This window comes from Oenanthe melanoleuca, chromosome 11 (genome assembly GCF_029582105.1).
Source record: "Oenanthe melanoleuca isolate GR-GAL-2019-014 chromosome 11, OMel1.0, whole genome shotgun sequence".
NCBI lineage: Eukaryota > Metazoa > Chordata > Aves > Passeriformes > Muscicapidae > Oenanthe > Oenanthe melanoleuca.
This window is the reverse complement of record NC_079345.1, coordinates 7,455,527-7,474,949: the sequence shown is the minus strand read 5'-3', so window position 1 is coordinate 7,474,949 and position 19,423 is coordinate 7,455,527. Positions and strand designations below refer to the sequence as shown.

The following is a 19,423-nucleotide window of genomic DNA, read 5'->3' as shown; positions in this document are numbered from 1 at the left end:
ACCCCAGGGGAGATGGTTTATTTAGCAGGACAGCGCTCAAAGCAAATGTTTGGAGAGAGCATTTCAAAGGCGACTTTGCAACAAGGGGAGCCCTCTCTCTTAATTTCTCCTTTGGAAAGGCCACGTCTAACTGTGGTAAGGAGGGAATCCAGCACACACAAGCACCCCAAGGCTATTCCCCACCCACTATTTCCATCAGATAACCGAAGGAAACCTGAGCAGTTTGATTTATGGATGTTGTCTGCTTCTACGGACACTCAGTGGAGCATGGAGCAGCCAATTAAAGATGCAATTAAGCTGCCAAAGCCCAGCAAACCTGATGGAAAAGCTGCTGGTCTGTTTTCTATCCAGCCTCTCCAAATGACGAGCAAGAGATAGGGCAGCTTCCCCAGGTTTTTGATTTAGCATCTAAAAGAACATACAGAGCTGAAGAAAAAGGAAAATGAAATACGAGGTCATCCTGACCAGAACCCGGTGTTCTACTCCCACTGGAGCTGTGTGTTCACCCACCCCTTGGTGTATCTGTAACCCCAAACCAGGCTTTGAAGCAGGCAGCTCCCCAAGCACAAGTGTTCACCATCGCATCATGTTTCCCCTCAGCTGCAGGGAAGATGATCTGGGCAAAGGGAAAAAAAAAAGGGATCCAGCTGAGCCAATGTGCTCCAAAACAAAGGTGTGCTTGTTCGAAGGCAGGGAGTACCCAGTGTAAAAATACAGCCATGCCCCACATGTCGTCACTACAGCTGCTCAGATCTGCTCAAAAGGGAGCAGAGACAGGCTCTGGAGGTGATATGGGGCAGCTCTGCCTTCCCACTGCGCCTGCCTGCAGCTCAGCCTCGAACTTCCCAGCAGAGCCTGGGAAGGCAGGTGAAGACCAGGCAGAAAGCATCTTTCAAAGCTGCAAAGGTGATATTTTTGCTCATTTTCTAAGCAACTCTGAGGCATCCAAACCTGGCTGCACTGCAACATGAGCTAGCAGCAGGTAGGACATCCCACCTTCATTCCCACCACCTAAAAATGCTCCAGTGCTGCAGCTTGTCTCGGGGAAGGTCTGATCTCAGAGTTTCTCCCGTCTCAAGACCCCAAAAATAGTCTCTCTAAGCCCAACAGCAGCATCAATGGCACAGTGTTCCCTCCACAAAGCAAAGCCACTGTCTCACAGTCACCTTGCATGCCTTCCAGCTAAACATTACATATCCCAAAACACATCCCCAGAAAACCAGGAGGAGGCAGCAATTTTTCTCCTCCCTGACAGGACCAGTACCTCTGCTGTGTACAGGACAAAGCCCAGGAGCTGTATGGCTACAAGACAGACCAGCCAAGAGCATCTTCAGATATGCACTCTGAAGGGGTGCAGCATATCCTGCATCTTCAACTGGAGACTGGGAATGAACTGCTGGACAAGGTGAGCATCCAAAAGTCAGAACTGACTTGGAGACCAGATTCCAGCTATAGCCTGCAGCACCTTCAGTACTGCTGTTTTCTTCCATTGACTGATTCCTGAACCTTGGACCCTTCTGCCCAGCCTGGGAGCAAGGAAGGACTGGGATACAGAGATGGTGAAAACAAGTCTGTGCCCTATTTTTCTTAGGAGAAGAAAGCATGAGTCTGCCTGGTTCAGGGAGCCTCTTCACCATCCTTTGCCTCTGAGAGCACTGAGACTGAACTCCAGAGGGATCATTTCTCCATCTCTACCCACCTGGTGCACAGCAGCTATGCCTGCATGTCCCTAAAGATGGTTTCCACTGTAGCACACCATGCCAGAGCAGCCTTGTCAGTGCTCTCTAGGGCTAATGCTGGGAGTGAGAAACCAGTGTGTAGGAGTCTGCCAGGCTGTAAAAGGCTCAACCAAACTTCAGATGGAATTTAAACAGGCAATACATCCAAGCAGGCAAAACATTTATTTTCCAAAGCCACCCAATCCTCCAAACTTCCCGTTTGCTCTGTTTACAGGATGTCTAGGAAGTGGCTGGCACCTTGTGTGCCATGGTGTAACCCTTCCTGGCGTAGCCCGGAGCTCAGCTCACTGCCCTGCGGGTTACAGCTCAGCACAGTGGCATTCCCAGCCTGACAGAACTGTAGGAGCAGCTTGTCAAGTGTTTCTCTGAAGCACGAGAGACAAGCAGGAAGAAGTGTTAAGAAAACTGTGGCATAATTAATTGAAGCTTGCACCTCTCCCTCTTTCCCTGAAGCAAGACTTTGCAGATCCGTAACCTGCCAGATCTGCTGTTAATGTAGCTGGGGCTGGTGGCACATCACGGCTCTGCTGCTTTTTTTTTTTAATCTGGTGTGGAGGAGGGAGCTGGAAGAAGAAAGATCTGTGCTCAGAGGAATGATGAAACTCAGTCCAGACATCCACTAGAATAGGAACAAATGGGAATTTTGGGCTCAGAAGAACATCAGAGCAGTGAAACATGACAAGAGGCATGTGGGAATTGCAGCTCTATGGCTGCAGTGAATCCACATCAGCCTGGCTTCTTATAATTGAATCACAGAAGGGACCTTAAAGCTCATCTAGTTTCAGCCCCCCTGCCATGGGCAATGACTACAGCAATGACTATCAATGACTACAGCAACCTCCTGCAGCCCAGGACGCCAGGCTAACAAATCCTTTCCCCGGATTCCCTTCACAGACTGGGGTAGAGCCAGGGACACATCATCTAAGTCAATACCAACATCTGTTCCCCCAACCATGGGTGCCAGCTTGAGCAGAGCACAGCAAATATCTGCAAACTCCCAGTGCGTCCCTGAGCTCTCACCAGCGGCTCATGCTGTTCCCATCGCTTGCGTGGCCACACTATAAATCAACCAAGACAGGCAATTAGGAAACTATATTAAGGCCCTTATAAATATATATTGTACATCACTCTGGAACATTCAGGCTGTCTGGCTGCTTGATGGGCTTGATGTCGAGACCTACAGTATCCAAAGTGTCCCCACATTGCTCCGGGTAAGCCCGGCAGACTCTGACCGAACTTGGATCTTCCTATCTCAACCACAAAGTTCTGAACTTCACCCTGGCATAAAACATAACTTCTATTAATTTACTATAATTGCTTTCAACCAGTCTTAATTAAAACCGGTGGACTCGCTTAACTCCATTGAAACCAAATTGAAATAAGATTGGAGCAGAATTGATTCCTTTCCGAAGCGAGCTAAAGCTGGGTAAGCTGGTTAAAGAGTATCCACAAGGGTATTTGCGGTGGTTTAGCTAAAATGATTTACCGCAATCTCTAATTGAAGCAATTTCAGCTCGGATACAGGGAGGGTAAGCTAAGAGTTGGCGAGGCCAAGCATCCTTCCCACCCGAGTGCTTTCCCCAAGGCATCATGTTTCCAGCTCAGCCTAGGGAATGATCTCCCTGGACTCCTCTGGGAGCAAGAGGGATAAACCCGGCGGCAGCCAGAGCTGGTCCTTAGCCTTCAACCCGCCTGAGCGCCAGCGGCGTGGGAGTCAGCACTGCCAGATGGTGCTCAGCAAAACCCCGGGCAGCGACGTGGGAATCTGTGCAGCGTCTCCCCCCGGCAGCTTTCCCCAGGATGTTTTGAATTTTAGCTTTTGCAAACACGGAGTGGTGAAGCCTCACAGAGCAGGATAAAAATAGAGCCGTAAAAAAGGCAAATCCTCCCCTCCTCCTCCTCCCAGAAAGCCGGCGCAGGGCGTAGCTGGAAACAGATGTGAACATGTCGGCAGCTCAGCTGGGCTCTGGAAAACCTCCACTCTCCCCTCTCCAGAGCACAGGATGCTGCTGACGAAATAAACCCAACAAAATTCTGGATTGCACGGCCAGGGGCTGTGCTCAGCCTGGTTTTGCCTGGGCACATATGGATATTTCTGCCCTTCCTACATGGCTAAAGAGCCATGGGTTTGTAATTCCTGAAACTTCAATACTCGGCAGAAAGGGGATCCCAGATGGGTTGAGGTACACATTTTGATGCCAAATGAGGCTTTTGCTGCTTCTGGTTCTCCCCACCTTATGCAGGGTCTGTGCTCATGGCTGCCATGGAGGAAGGCAGCAGGTAATGATAATCCTGATGGTTTTCCTTGGAAGGTTAGCAGTTCACTACTGCCTCATTTTTCCTTGCTAAGGTAAATCAGTAAGCAAAAATGCAGCAGGAGAATAGCTCTGCCATTGCTCAGAAGCACAAAGTACCCAGCAAAGATGCAAATCAGGAATGGTTAAGCTTCATGGTGAGCTTAGAGGGGGTTGAGGCTCCTGCACGGAAAGATGAAGCATGGAAGATAACCTGAAGGAGCAATGGGCTGTGCTGGGCCATTTTCACACCAATATTCATTCTGGTTTTTTTTTTTTTTTTTTTTTTTTCATCTCATTCCCCACCTCACCCTACAAATTCCTCACAACATGATCAGGAAACTGAGGCAGCCCAGCAAAGTAACTCCAAAGGAGGGCTTAGCTAGAAGTGATTTATCACATCATCAACTTCTCCTCTGTCCACCTCTACAGATCAGTAATCCCAGCTGTTATTTGGGAATCCCCAGGCTTTCTGGCTGGCTGTATGCTGTGACCATCTCAGGAGAGATGGATACCTGGAGGCACGCCAGGCGAGTTAATGTTACATCTGGATGGTCTCTCCTGGGGTTTTCCACAGCATCCCAGGTTCCCCTGCATCCAGGAAAACAAACAGATAACCCTTTCCTTCAAATTTCTTTCCTCACCAAGATGCAGAAGAACGTTTTTGACAGTCAACCCTCCTAAAGAGCTTCATGCCAGCAGGAAAAGAGATGCCACAGACACCAACCATCAGGAACCAGACCGCTGAGCTTGGAGCACTAAGGAACAGCCCTCTTTTCTCTTGCCTGTTTGGCTCCTCTGCTCTCTGCTGTCACACTCTTGATCCTGCAAAAACTGTAGGAAACTGGCTCCTTCAAGAGCAAGTGGTTGGTGGTGTGATGTCAGCTGCCTCATTGCCTTTTGTGGGGAGGATAAGTAAGGAAGGGTTTCACTTCTATCCTTTTCTAACACTGGAAATAGCAGTTTAGCAAATCTGAGCCATGTGACAAGAGGCCACCTTCTCTTTCCTACCTTTCATGGACCTCCTGCACACTGCAGACTCTCACCTGATGTTTGCAGAGGCTGCCCTAACACAGATTGTCTGGAGGTGGAACCTTGTCATATGCTACCACCTCAGCAGATCTACAATTACACAATTGAAGCAGCAGACAATGAAAAGGGAGTGGTTTGGCTCAATGAGAATAAAATCCCCCCCTAGATACGTCACAAGCAAACCCCTAACACAGAATATCTCCACTCTGGAATCTTGTATGTTCTCCAGGGGGGATACAGCAAGACTGAACTCAACAGACTACATTTCTCAGGGACTTCTAGCAGTCTCCTCCAGAGTAATTCACTGACTCCTGGGATATCCATGGTCTGCTGGGGGAAACCAATGACCTCAGGCACATTAGTGAATCCACATATGGAGTCAGACTCCCAGTAAACATCCTATAGCGTGAGGTGCTTAGAGGGTACAGCACTGTCCCCACCATCTCCGGCAGGAAGCCAGGCAGGAGAGACCGGAGCAAGCCAGAGAGGAAACAAAGGGCTGTAACTGCTTCACCTTCCAAAGCTGTGCAGAAAGGAAGGAAGAGACGTGTGCAAGAGTTACCCTGTGCAAGGCAGCAGCTGGTCTAGCATCCTTTTGCAATGAACTTTTGTCTCTCATGCAGAGCAGAGCTGTAAACCAGGCTGGAGAGCTTTCACCTATGGTATCATGGAATGGTTTGGGTTGGAAGGGACACTTAAAGGCCATTTAGTCCAACCCCCTTGCCATGGTCAGCGACACCTCCCACCAGACCAGGTTGCTCAAAGCCCTATCCAAGCCGGACTTGAACTCTTCCAGGCATGGCACTCCACATCTTCTCTGGGCAACCTCTTCCAGTGCCTTGCCATTCTCACAATAAAAAAATTCCTCCTAATACTTAATCTAAAATTTCTCTCTTTCAGCTTGAAGCCATTTCCCCTTCTCCTCTCAATCCATGCCTTATCCAAAGTCCCTGTCCAGTTTTTCTGGAGCCCTTTCAGGCACTGGAAGAGTCTCTAAGGTCTCCCTGGAACCTTCTCCAGACTGAACAACCTCACCTTCCAGTCTGTCTCCCTAGCAGAGGTGCTCCAGGCTCTGATCATCTCTGTAATCTCCGGGCTTGTTATGATAGGTTCATGTCCTTCCTGTGCTGAGGACCCCAGATCTGGATGAAGTCTTCCAGATGGGTCTCACCAGAGTGGAATAAAGGCACAGAATCGCTTCCCTTGACCTGCTGATCTTGACGACAACCACTCTCAGGTCATCTGCTACGTGTCTCAACTTATACAGCGCTGGAAAAGACACTCTCAAAGCAAAATAGGCAGCTGGATTCTCACTGTACTGACCAGAATGGCATTTGCATCATCACTCCAAATACCAGCAAGCTCTTGGGCACAGCCCTGCAGCCCCTGTCCCTGGAAAAATGGGCAGAAGGTAGCAAGCAGATATTGCAGGAGGCCAACACCAGCCACCCTCGCTCAGGGCAGTCAGAGCAGGTCGGGAGATGCTGGATCTCCCTGCAATGCTGAGTTGGGCTGGCCCCAGTTCATTGTGCTTGGAGAAGGCGTCGAGGGCAGCTGACCTTACGTAACCAGAGAACAAAGCGGCTAAATAAAAACTGGAGCTGGGAACAGGCTGCGGAAGTGGGACACGGCTTTCCTGACTAATCAACCAGCATCTGAAGGAAACCAAACTCAATGGCAGGGAAACAACTGCATAAACACATCCCGAGGGAAGAAAGGGAGAGAGAGGAAGCATGGGGAAGACCATGGGGGCACTGGCCCCATCCACCTCCACTCCTGTCCTTACTGCTTGGCTAGCAAAGCCTGGAGTGCCAAGACAGAGAGCACAGCAGAAAATCTGCCATGAGCTCAAGGATTTCAAAGGGTGACTTTGCTTATTTACCTGCAAAACCACCAACTGCACATTTGGAAGGCCTCTGGGATAGGAGAGGATTGGGGCTGGGATACCTCAGCAGCTTTCCTCCCACTGCTGGCTTCAGTGGCAACTCAGTCTGAGGTGATGAAGGGAATGGAGAGATTTTACCCTGGGGAGAAGTGCTGGAACCCTGCAGTTCCCACTCTAACAGAGCAACAGCATCCATCCTACAGTCAATACAGCACTGTCTGACCCACAGCAGCCTACGGAACCATCCCATACATCCCAGTACAAAACCAGTGGCTCCAGAAAGGGGTACACCCTCTCTTTAGTGCCAGCGCCTCATGATTTTTGCCTGGAAAGGGCAGAGTTTTGGCTCACTTGCTTTCACTACCTGTGACCATGCTCAGACATGGGGATTTCCACTGGTCACTGACCTGCTCCAAAAAGCCCCATTCTTAAAGCAACCCTCTGACAAAAGGAGCATTTTTCAGGAGCCTTTGATTTTCCAGGAATAATCCAGGAAGGTCCTGGCCCAGTTGTGACTCTCAATTTCCCTGGGGGAACTCCCCAGCAGCCCATCCAGTCTCAGCCTTGGGTGGTCAAAGCCAGACAGGACTGGGGCCATGATCAACGTCCAAGGCCAATGAACTAGCTTCTTTCTCCCTCTCCAAAAACATCTGCCTTTGGTTAAAAGCCAATGACCCTGCAAAGCTCAGCCCCAAATAAATTCCTAAGGAAAATTTTCTGGTGCATTATAGGAAAGACGAAAACAGGTGAGGAAACCAGAGCCCACTAGGACCTGCGTGGGGGCAAGTTGTCCCACCCAGGGGCAACGGGAGCTCTGGCTCCAGCAGATCTGTTCCAGGAGGGGAGAGCCAGACTCTTTTTAAAGGTTACACTTGAGTAAGTGAAGCCAAGTTGCTCTTCCAGATAGCTAACAGAGGCCATGGCAGTCTGTTAGGATCCACGCCATCCAGCCTGCTATTTTTAGATCATCCAGAAAGAAGGAAACCTCAGACAACCATCAGTGTGAGCTGAACTGAAGCTCCTCAGCTGCTTGGCCAGCGCTGCAGGAGCTGCTCCACCCAGGCAGTCTCACTTCTGACAGTGGGAGGATGGATGAGACTTGCTGAGGGCTTGGGGAGGTCAGCAGCTCTGCAGCCCTTACCTCTCCATTGCAGAGATAAAAGCTGCCAGCAGGAAACAGGTAGATCTGCAAAAAAATTCCACCCTGAACAGCCCAAGACCTGAACTGGTCACTGGTGCAGATATTCATAAGACCAGGGAGTGATCCAGGATCTTCAGAGAAAACAAAGCCTGGGGATGGGAAAGCAAAGCCTCTCTCTCTGATGGTGATTTTGCAAGGCCCTGTGGCTGCATCCTGCACAGGGAGAGGCAGCCTTGGCTCAGTGCTCGGGTTGCAGTCCAAAGCTCACATGAAACGTGCTTTTGGCTGAGACAACCTGGCCTGGGGAGTACAACAGGGAGGCCCTTAAATAGCAACTGAGGAGGAGAAGGAGCAGCCAAGCAACTGTAAAGCATGAACCACAGACAAGGGAAGGTGAAAAAAACTTCCCCGTGTGCCAGGATAATTAATGAAAGGTTGTTTCTTTTTTAAAATCTTCAAGTCCCTAGAAAATAAGATCGTCCCTCTTCTTCTCTCTCCTGAGATTTTGCCAGACACTCAGAACAACATAACAGTTCATAGCCAATGTGGGCAGCCTGGCACAGGGATCCCTCTGCAGATCTATTGGATGTTTTGGAGATCTGGGATTGCAGCCAGCATCTCATCCTGCACTGATTCTAGGGCTCTGAGGGTTTTTACAAGGAGAAAAGAGGCTGGAAATCAAGGTCCCATAAAAAATAGGACAACAATGACATCTCTCCACACTGGCCTCTGGAGAATCCTGATGCTAAACTGAGCTCTAAATCCCCGAAACACGAACTAGGAGAAAGAGCAGTGAAAATAAAAGCAGCACCCTGGTCTGCACCATGGCAGACTCAATTCCCAAACTATGCTGGGTGGGGATGAAGACATTGACTTATTACTGTAAAAGATGCTTCTCCTTTTGCCTGAGCAAACCTGATTGGAGCCATGGGACATAGAGAGAGCCCAGGAGCAGGGAAGCACAGAGCTGTGACACAGGGGCACTCACTGGAGAAGCTGAGCTGGCCAGCCCTGGCTGGGACATGAAGCTCCACTGGGCCAGGTCGCACATCGGAGCCATCAGAGGGACCATGACCCTCCTCTGTCTGTCCTGCTGGGGAAGAAGCAATCTCAGCCAGCAGTTCCAGGTCCTTCAGGATAACCTGCAGAGAGAGGGATGGTGCACGGTGAACTTTCTTTTCCAAATCCACATACAGAGAGGGTGAGGTGGGCAGCAAATACCAAATCCCAGCACACTGAGAAAGGTACAGTAAAAGAGGGCTACCTACAAAACTCCAAGTGGAAATTTCAAATGCTTACAGAGGAGATGGGGCAGGAAAGACGAGAGAAAAAAAAAACCCAACAGTTTCTGCTCCGAGAGTCCCAAGGAAGCATATGAAACTAAACCAAATTTAAACAACTAGGAAGAGGGCTTGCCTTCCCCTGTCCCACTTTGTGGAAGTCTGGGTTTTGCATTCCCTTCATAACCACAGATTTGGGACAATCCCAGCAAGAGCACAGGGACGTTCTGGGGGCACACACCAGCCAGCTCCTCTCTGCAAGGCTCAGCTCAGGATGTCAAGGCAGAACTGCCATTCAGATTTCATAGCTCTTTCTTTCCAGAAGTCACCAAATCAGTCTATATATAGTATTTCTGGAGAAGTTATTACTGGGTGGGTTTTTTTTCCATCCTCAGCCCTTCTCAAGTCTCAGGCTATTTTGGGTCCCACTTCATTCAAACGTCCTTGGGCCGAGATGTTTCATCAGCCATCCCTGATGCTCTAAGTGCAGTGGGGCTTTGCAGAGCAAAAAGGCTGCCAAAAAGGGTCGACTGCCACGTCTTTAGGCAAAGCACATCCCAACCCATCAGCACAGAATCCCAGGCTTTCTTTCTGAAGAGCTGCAGTAATATAGGAGGTTTTGTTTCTGAGCTAACATAGAAAACCCCTCCCTCTAGAAAAACAAAAAGCCAATTATGTCTTTTTTTTTTTTTTATCATGAAAACACGATCCCTAAAAATCAGAAAGAGGAGCTCCCGAGTTTTTCTTTTGAACAGATACCTTAGACTGAGTGCATTTTTGGGGCTTTTTTTTGTAATTAAGGCTGATTTTCAAGCCCCAGCAGCCTCCGAGCAAGCAGTGTGGAGTCTAGGCTGTGCATGGTGTAGAGGCAGTGGTCAGGAAGCAGCCTGCCACAGGCAACACAAGGCTTGGGAAGACCTTGTGCCTATAAACATGATTAAGTCTCAATTCACAGCTCCCAAAGGCAGGAAAGAAAAAAAGACAACTTGTACTACTGTCCCTGAATAATACAGCACTTCCATGATGCTGTCAAGGCTGGGAGCTCACTGCCAGCATGGGAGGATCTACCACCACCAGCCTTCATCCTCTTTCAGGGAGAGGAGTCTGTGGTCCCTGGCAGAGGGAAGACCTTGGTCCTCCCTCCCTGCCTGGATTTCAAGCATCTGTGGCTCAGACAGTGATGCTGGCAGTATTCTGTTTCAAGTGGAGGATGTCCCTGAACAGAACTCAGGACGTTTGGCCCCCTGAAGCCCTATGTAGGCTCTCTGGTGGCTAATCATGTGACTCAGCTGAACTCGCAGTCTTTGAACAGGCATCAACTTGTCTCAGGCTCTCACAATGGGGAAAAAACACCCATAAAGGTTTCCAAGTTATATTGACTGAGACTGGCAAAGGGACTCAGGGCTTGGCTATGAGGGCTGGCAGTCAGGCAAGAGCTAGGACTCTCATTCATGTAGTGCACTTTGCCAAACCCAACAAAACCAGGAGCTGAGACCATGGCTGGTTGATGTACTGCATGACCTAGCCACTCATGACTGCCTTCCTGCTGCACTCACTGCTGCGCTGGTGCTCCCACCCAGCCACATCATCCAGCTCAGTTTTCACAAGCAGCTTCCATGGCTTGAGAAAACATGACCAAGTCCCCAGGCTAGGTAAAAAACAACCCTCCTGCATCCTAAAGCTTTTAGGGTCATGACTTGAGGTCAGATCCTTAATTCAGCCTCTCAGAGCTATATCATGAGCCCCATCTCTGAGATTCTGCTTGGGCTCAGGATATTCTGGCCTGGGTAGACCAGCACCACTGGAAGGTGGTGCACCACTCAGGCTTTGGAGAGGTTAAGGGATATCCCCCCTGTGTAGGTTACAGGCAGAAGGAAGAAAAAGCAGCATAGGCTGAATTTGCAACTGAAAACTGTGGAGGAAGTAACAAGCAGAAGGGATTGGTACATGAGCACTGGGAGGAAGAGCAGGCAGCCACAAAGACCTGGGGTTTTCCAGCCGTGGGAAAGAGGCAGGAAGCTCCAGCTCCCGCTGTTTCTTCCCCGCATGCTCCAGAGAGGGCTCCCAGCTGGAGACAGAGGAAAGGCAGGATGCTTGGTATGCACTGCACATCCCTGTGCTGAGCAAAGCTGGAGCTGGCGGCTGGCTTTGTGTGATCCAGGAGGCTCCAAGAAAGCAATATCCTGCCATTGCCATGGCAACGAGCGGCTGCGCCAGGAGCGAGCTGGTCCCATCCCATCCGTCAGGAACCCAGCGCCCTCGGGCCAGAGCCCTTCCCAGCTGCCAGGCAAAGGTGTGATCCTGACAGCCAGCCTGGAAGATCAACCTCTGAGGGCGTGTTCCTGATCCCAAGGGGGTTTCTGGGAGGGTTTCCCAGTGGTGATGTGACTAAGACAATGTGCACTGCTCTGGGCAAATGTGTGCCTGGTTAGTGTAAACAGGAAGGAGCAGGAAAAGCAGCTTTATGATGGATGGGGAGACCTGTCCAATGTCTCAAGCCATTCCCAGCACAAGGATGAAGAGCAGCATGGAACAGGACAAGCTCTGGGTGGCCGGGGAATGAGAAGCAGGTTTTCAGACAGTTATAAATACACAGCTACTTCTCTCTGAGAATAGGCAAGATTTCTCCCTGCATTGCCTCCAGAGCATGGATTTTGAGGGCACACACAACTGTCAGCTTCTCCAGATCTAGGTCAGGTTAATTTGCTGCTTGTTCTGGTTGAATGGAGCTGAGACCAGCTCTGCTGGCAGCAGCACAGGGGGAAAGCAGCCCCTGGATGGTATGTGCTGGATGGGATGCAGCTCCCTGTGCGTGCAAAGTGCTGCCTTGGTGCTCCTGGAGGGGGGGTGGGGAGGCATTTGCCTCTGGTCAGAACGCTGGGCTGGCCCCAGCCCATGAAGGAGGAAGGGGAGGTGACCCCAAATGTGCTGCAGGCCGCTGGGAGTGAGACCATGCATCCCACAGCACATCACGACATCAGAGCAAGCTGCAGCAGCAGCTCCTGGGACATGTGCAGTGGCAAGGATATGGACGGGCTCCTCAAGGTGTTGTCCTTGCTGGTATTTACAGATAAGCTGGGAAAAAAATGAATAAATTAAAATGCCTGTGTGCAGCAGAGAGATGCTCCTGGCTGGCCTTGGATGTCCTAGTGGACATCTAATATTCCCTGGACAATGAAATGGGGCACTCAACATCAGGTTATTCTTGCCAAGGAGAAGACAGGAATTCAGCTGAAGCAAGATTTCTGTCTTGGTACTGTCAAGTACCAAGACAGAAAATAAGAACATTAAGGGCTGCAAAGCACTTCAAAGTGGCCCAAGAATCTGGGAGGCTGTGGGAAATCCCATGACATTTCCAGGATGGGCAAGGCAGGGGGTGGAGAGACCCAGTGGGAACAAGGAAAAGCCAAGGATGTTGCTGGGTGCTTCCTCCTTCTCTACAACATAAACACAGTCCCATTTGTTTTATATATTTCCTCCTTCCAGCGCTTTTAGCTGTAGCCAGGGAAGGAGATGAGCATAGACAGGCAGTCCTGGAGCCAGGAGTAGCCAGGAGTGAGGCTGGCCAAGTCCCAGACACACAGTGTGAAAAGCAAACTTGTGTCCCCCTGCCTCCACTAGCTTTAAAGACAGAAAAAGGAAAGAAAACCCACTATTAATCTTCCCACACCAATTTAACCAAAATTCTTTTCAGGTCCCCGACACAGCAACTTTTATCCTCTGATCTTGCCAAGATCTATTTTTTTGCCTTCCCAGGAGACGATGGGGAGCAGAGGGAAGGCAGAAGCCCTGGGGGCTTCTCTCCTCCCCAGGGCAAACTCTGCCAGGTCACGTTGACATATGCTCACAGCACCAGCAAATACAGCTGGCAGTGGGGAAAGGCACTTGGTAATAGAGCTACAGCCATCCCAAAATAAGCTGGAACTGAAAATCCCCTGCCCATCCTCCTGCTTTTGTAAATCCCTCACTGTCCCTGCTGCTGGGGGTGTGAGGACCAGGCCTGCAGAGCCCAACACTGTCACAGCTCAGAGCACCTCTTTAAATGTGTATAATTAGTGCACAGGGAGCTTAACATGCCACCTGATGCCAGTCAGGGCAGGATGCCAAGGAAGTATTTCATAGAATCATAGAATCCCAGAATACACCAAGTTGGAAGAGACTCACAACGATCATCATGGAATACTGAAGGTTTAAAAAAAAAAAAATCTAAGATCACTGAGTCCAACCACCATGCTCACAATCAAACCATGTCAAAGTGCCTCAAGTGCTATTTCTTCATGCATTGAAGGGCAGGGGAGGAGGCAACACAGGTCCAGCTAGTGGAATGGGCCTGGAGCAGCCCTGGAGTATCCCTTCAGACCATGCTGTGGAGGCTGGATGCCTGCAAACCCTTGAAATTCAACACCCACAGTTCCAGAGCTCATGACAGGCGAAGGGTTTGCTTTTATTTGCTGTCTCCCACCCAGCATCTCCCTCTGCATGCAGAGAACCAGGCAACCAAAGCCCAACTCACCAAATCTTGCATCTTACATTTCTATCCCATCTTAGACCCTCTCAGAGTCTGCTCCCCAGGACAGAGATTGCCTGTCCTCCATGGCAGACAGGTTTTCTGTGGTTTTAGTCTGCTCCATAACTTCACTCAGGAATGTTACAAGCAACACCTCAAGCCCAGACTGCCATTTACCCAAGTTGTTCATTGTACATATAAATGGCATGTGCATATGTATACATAAGTTAGGAAATTGTGGTCTGAAACTGGGGCTAAGCCAAGAAGCTCCCTATGGATCATACTCCCCACAAAGAAACTTCCTATTTCTGCAGGATGCAGCACACAGATTACTGTTCAACCAGGTGGTCTTGAGTATTCTGAGAATCACCCCACTTCTGCTTACAAGCTGCTTCCACTTCCACTGCCAAACCAGGCTAACAGCATTTTCCACTATCCACCTGGAATTACACACATTTCTCTAGACCCCATTTCAACACCAAGCTCAGGGTAACTTCCCTCTTGAAAACCAGTCACCTCCTTGCTTCAGTACCTCATAGCTTTGAGTCTCCCCCCGGAGCACCTTTACCACCAAAAAAAGTTTAAATAAAGCCAGGCATACACGCTACAGTTCTCTTTGCAGTCCTTAGCTTACACCCTCTGCTTTGCATCAGGTCAAACATTTCAGCTGTGACAGATGAAAGGCCAGGAGCTGGAGGACAATGGCTCTAAACCCAACAGAGAAAAGCTCCAAACCAAGCCACGCTAAGACAGCTATTTGCTTTGGCACAAGCCTTTGTTCAGCTTCATTGTACTGGGATCGCGTGTGATAGGAGAAGTTCACCAGGATTTAGTGTGACAGCAGAGCTCAGAGCAGGGCAGAGACCTGGCTTTGAAACCCTGCAGTGCTGCAGCAGGACACTGCAGCACGACATGCAAAGAGATGACTATCAGTATACCACTATCCCAGGGCTTCCTTCTCTTGTAGTTTAATACTGGAAACCCAAGAGAGGGCAGAATGCTTCAGCTTCTTGTGGGAAGTTGGCTTGAGGGTCATGTAGAGGTTCAAGTACATCACAGAATCACATAATGGTAGGGTTGGAAGGGACCTTTAAAGATCATCTGGTTCCAACCTCCCCACCATGGGCAGGGACACCTGTTATTCTGCTAGATAAGGCCGCTCAGAGCCCCATCCAGTCTGAACACTTCCATGGAGGGGGCAGCCACAGCTTCTCTGGGCAACCTGTGTCAGTGTCTCACCATCCTCACATGGAAGAATTTCTTCTTAGTAACTCATCTAAACCTGCCCTCCAAAGTCAGTGGCAGCCCAGGCTCAGTTCACTTTCTCTAGAGAATGTCACCAACTCTTGAGGAGATTTCTGAAGGAAGTACTCCTGTACTCAAAGCCTTGTCCAGCCACTGCAAGGTGATAATGAGCAGGTTTTCACGTTAGCAGAGTTGAGGAAGCCAGAGTCTATCCTACTTCAAATCAGACACCAGCTCCACCTCATGCGTCATTCCTGCATGACTCAGACGAAAGTCTAAGAACAACTTTCAACCCCCAACAAGATTGAGAGGAGCAGATAAGCAAACAGGAACATGCTCAGCCATAAAGAAACCACTCCATTTTGGAGCCGGAAAAAGGAAAACAAAGCAAAGAAAGAAAATGAGTAGTGTCACTGCTTCATGGTTTTCTCAGAGATGCCTTAGCTCCTGTTGTGTTCACTTCAGCTCAGTGCCTGGATCCACTCAGAATCCAGGGAGTTGAAAGACTACATTCAAAACTGCCTCTGCACCATGAACTTGCAGAAGGAGGCAATTTGAAGAACATGTCTTCTTTTCAGCAGTGCGTATCAGCAGTGGTGCCTTTTGCCTGCAGGAGGAAAGGTCTCTACTCACTGCTCCCAAACAGCATTTCCTAACTTTTCATCTTTCCTAACATCAGTTTTTCAACCAGGGCAGCAAGATTGCTACAGACAAACCAAGCAGACAGTGTAGAAAAAACCATTCCCAGCAGGATCCGGTTACATCTTAGAAGGAACTTTTCAAGCACATCAAATTTTAAGCAGAGCTTTGAGATTGCCTTCAAAACCAGGTCTCAAACGCAGGACAGAACATCTCCCTGTCGGGGAAGCACAGGAAGCAGCACGAGGTGACGCAGTGCAGCAGCACAACATCTGACAGCCAGGAATCCTGAATCCTGACTTGTCTACATATCAAAGGGAACTGCCTGCTTCAGCTTCGCTCCAACTTCCCTGTGCTGCCTTTGTGAATCTTAAATAGGTCTCTTGACCATTTCTTTACTGGCACAGGAGAATTGGGTAGGAAGGGGAATAGGAGAGATGGCAGAGATGACTCAGGACACTGCAGATGCATCATGAGATACTGGCCCCTGTTCAAAACAGTGGAGGTGGTGCAACACCCTGTGCTACTTGAATGACAAAAACAGGCATGAGAACTCAAGGGGCATGGATCTGGCTCCATCCAGCGTGAGTCTTTCATTGCTTTGGGCTTGATTATTTATGGCAAGTGCAGAGAGAAACTGAGACCAGCTCAGCAAGAGACGACCTTAAAAATAAGATGCCTGAGTAAAGTCTTTCAGTCTGATGCACAGACTAGCACTGACCCTCCAAAGCCACACTATCCTTTGGTGATGACAAACAACTGCTCCAGGGCACATCAGCAGAGTGACAGGTAGCCTCTAAACTGTGTGCAGGTGCCAGGGGAACTCTTGGCACTACAGAAGGATGTCCAGCCTTGTTGGAAATAAAGATGATACCGACCCTGCTGCCCAGCAGGTTCCCTTGGGGCAGGCAGCATCACAGGACAAAGCACAAAAACCCTCTGAAGATGTGTGCACACCTCGTGCTACACCACATAAAGAGCACAGCTCTATCTGGAAAGAGGAGGGAGATGATTCCTCATCAGAGTTGATGTTTAGCTCACACAGGCCCCCATGCTGACCAGGTGATTCCCAGGCCATTATCCAGGAGCTTCTGGGGGTGGGGTCACAGTCTGTAGGTGACTTGGGACAATATGACTGCACACACAAATATTGCACTGGCTAAGCAAGCACCCCACGTCCCCTTTCCTAACAGGCACTGACATAGCAAGTTAGTTAGCTCAGAGTGTCCTCACCATTCCCAAAAATGCCAAGCTCAAAACCCCCCTACTATTTCAATAATTTCTATTTCCTCTGCAGAAAGCAGCAAATCTGGTTGACAGCCAAGCTGAGTGATGGTGTTTAATGGATTGACTTGTCTATGGATTTCCTTAAAAAAAAAAAGCCACCTCCAAACATTTAAATAAATAGAAGTCAGGATTAAATAAATCAGCTTAAAATTACTTTTGAGCCATTCCCAGTTATGTCACATGGAGGAAATGCATCACCAGGGTCCTTTCTTCACTGTTTTTTTCAAATATTAATAAGCAGTGTAATTGCAACATGACTCACTGAGATCTCCCGCCAAGTTGGAGAGACTATCTGCAAGATGCAGGCTTTCTAGAGCGTTGCAAAGGCAGATGTGTGCTTGGGGACTCTTTTGGAAAGGTTTGCATTGTAAGCAGCAGGGGATGGAAAATGGCCAGGCAGTTGCTTGCCTTTGCAAGTCATTCCCTCGCTTGCTCATTCCCTTGCCTCCTCTCTTAACAACCCCCTCACACATGGGATTTATTGCAGAATTGGGGTTTGGTGCTCTGAGCATGTAACAAACAACATAGCGTGTGATTTTTATTCCATGAGGAAGGTCTGGGATGAGAAACCAGTCAGGATCATTTGTAGTTCCAGGCAAGAGGATCCAGCTGATGGTGCAAGCTCTGCCAGTGCCTGGGCCAGCTGTGGACCATACTGCTAGCCTCCCACCATAGCACTAAAATGCTCCAGGAACAAGTTATAGAGGGATAAAACAACAACAACACCAAAATTGAGATTACTAGAACCAGAGAAGAGGGGCGAAGAAGCAAGACAAGGAAACAGGAAAATGGTGCAGCACCTTGGGAGATGGGAGATAAAGAGCCAGCAGAGCAAGCTGGCTCAGTTTGCTGCCTAATTATCTTTGCTCACTTCCCAGCTGAGTGGTTCCCATCCAACCTGATGCCACTGGGCATCTACTGCAGCCCTGCCAGGCAGTGCTGCTCTTGCCCTCCAAGCAGTCAGTGCTGCTTAAATGCCTCATGAATATGGATTTGGCAGTACCAGGTAGGACATAATCCTCCTTGCATCTTTACAGAGGTTATTGCAAGGCACCTGAGTTCCCACTCAACAAAGATCTTACCATGACCCCAGCCCCATGGGTGAAGCCCCATCTGCCTTCCCAGGCAGACAAAAAGGATTCTCAGGAGCTGGCTTTGAAGGATCAAGTCTCAGAGATGGAGAACAATGTTCATGCATCAGAGAACTCCCAAAACAGCTGGGCAAGTACCTGCAGGCTCTGCATTGGCTCTTCTTCAGTTTGGCCAACAGGGTAAAACCCCTCAGTGCCAACACTGGCCAAGCCTCATAAAATACCTTGGTTCCACCAAAAAAACTCAAAGCCCAGCTGGATGTGGAGACAGTAAGCTTCCAGGATTTTTGCAGCACCTACCTCATCCGACTCATCTGAGAGGGTCCGCAGCAAGATGGGGAAGAGGCTGTCAGTGTGTCGGAACATCTGGAAGCAGAAGGATGGGAGGCATCAATCCTACAGGCCTGGTCACACCCAGTCACAGGACACTTGTCCTGAGGGAGGGTGCCAAGAGCTTCACCAGCATTTTCCATCTGAGCTGGAGAGCTCCTCTTCCTCAAGCTATGAGGTATCTGGCAGCCAAAGACTTCTCAGAAAAGGCAGGTGGACACACATTTGCAAAAATACCAAGACAATTACAATTTGCACTGCTATCAAGGCAGTGCAACAGACTAGGAGCTGACAAGCTCAGCTGAATGCTGACTTCCCAACTTACCTTACGAGGAGTCTTGATATACAAGTGGTAAAGCCATTTCAGGACTGCAATTCTGGTCATCATCCCAATGGATGTGTCACTAAGGTGGTAGTCCAGCACCTGAACTATTCCATCCAAATTTAGGGTCACCTGTATCCTCTCACAGCTGCATGGAAAGAAGACAGTCTGGTTCAGTGATGTAACACCAACTCATTCCTCCCATGGTGGGGAAGTCAACAACACTTCAGAGGCTGCATCAAACACCTCAGCTCAAACCCTTACTAGATGCAACTCACTAGATCACTGTCTACCTATGCAAATAGACACTCTCCTTTTTTATAATGCTTTGGAAGCAGCAGAAATCTTCAATGCTTTAAGGGTTACCACTTTTCCCAAAACTGTATGCATGGGAAGGCACCACTCTAAATGAAAACAGCAGTACAGCTGTGTGAGAAACTGGTCCATAGTGCAGTTGGCAAATTTGGGGTTCAAGGATTAGAGATCCATAAAATGAACTCAGAATCCACCTCAAGGTTGGCCAGCTCAAACAGCTTCAGAGAACATAAACCCATGTGTAGTCTAATGAAGGCATCCAGGTTCTGCTGATCACAGTGGATTTGTGCTGAGAACTGCAGATGGTGCCCTGTCT

At 49.2% G+C, this 19,423-nt stretch overlaps 1 protein-coding gene across 1 annotated transcript in view; it reads right to left on the bottom strand.

Annotated features, from left to right (window-relative positions):
• VAC14 (VAC14 component of PIKFYVE complex) overlaps positions 1–19,423 on the bottom strand; it is a 58,469-nt gene that overhangs the window by 21,548 nt on the left and 17,498 nt on the right. Inside the window, exons 11-13 of the mRNA XM_056500707.1 lie at positions 18,796–18,940; positions 18,441–18,506; positions 9,080–9,233 (exon numbers count right to left, since the gene is read on the bottom strand). Of these exons, the coding sequence (XP_056356682.1) occupies positions 9,080–9,233; positions 18,441–18,506; positions 18,796–18,940 (365 nt within the window). The remainder of the gene's footprint in view (positions 1–9,079; positions 9,234–18,440; positions 18,507–18,795; positions 18,941–19,423) is intronic.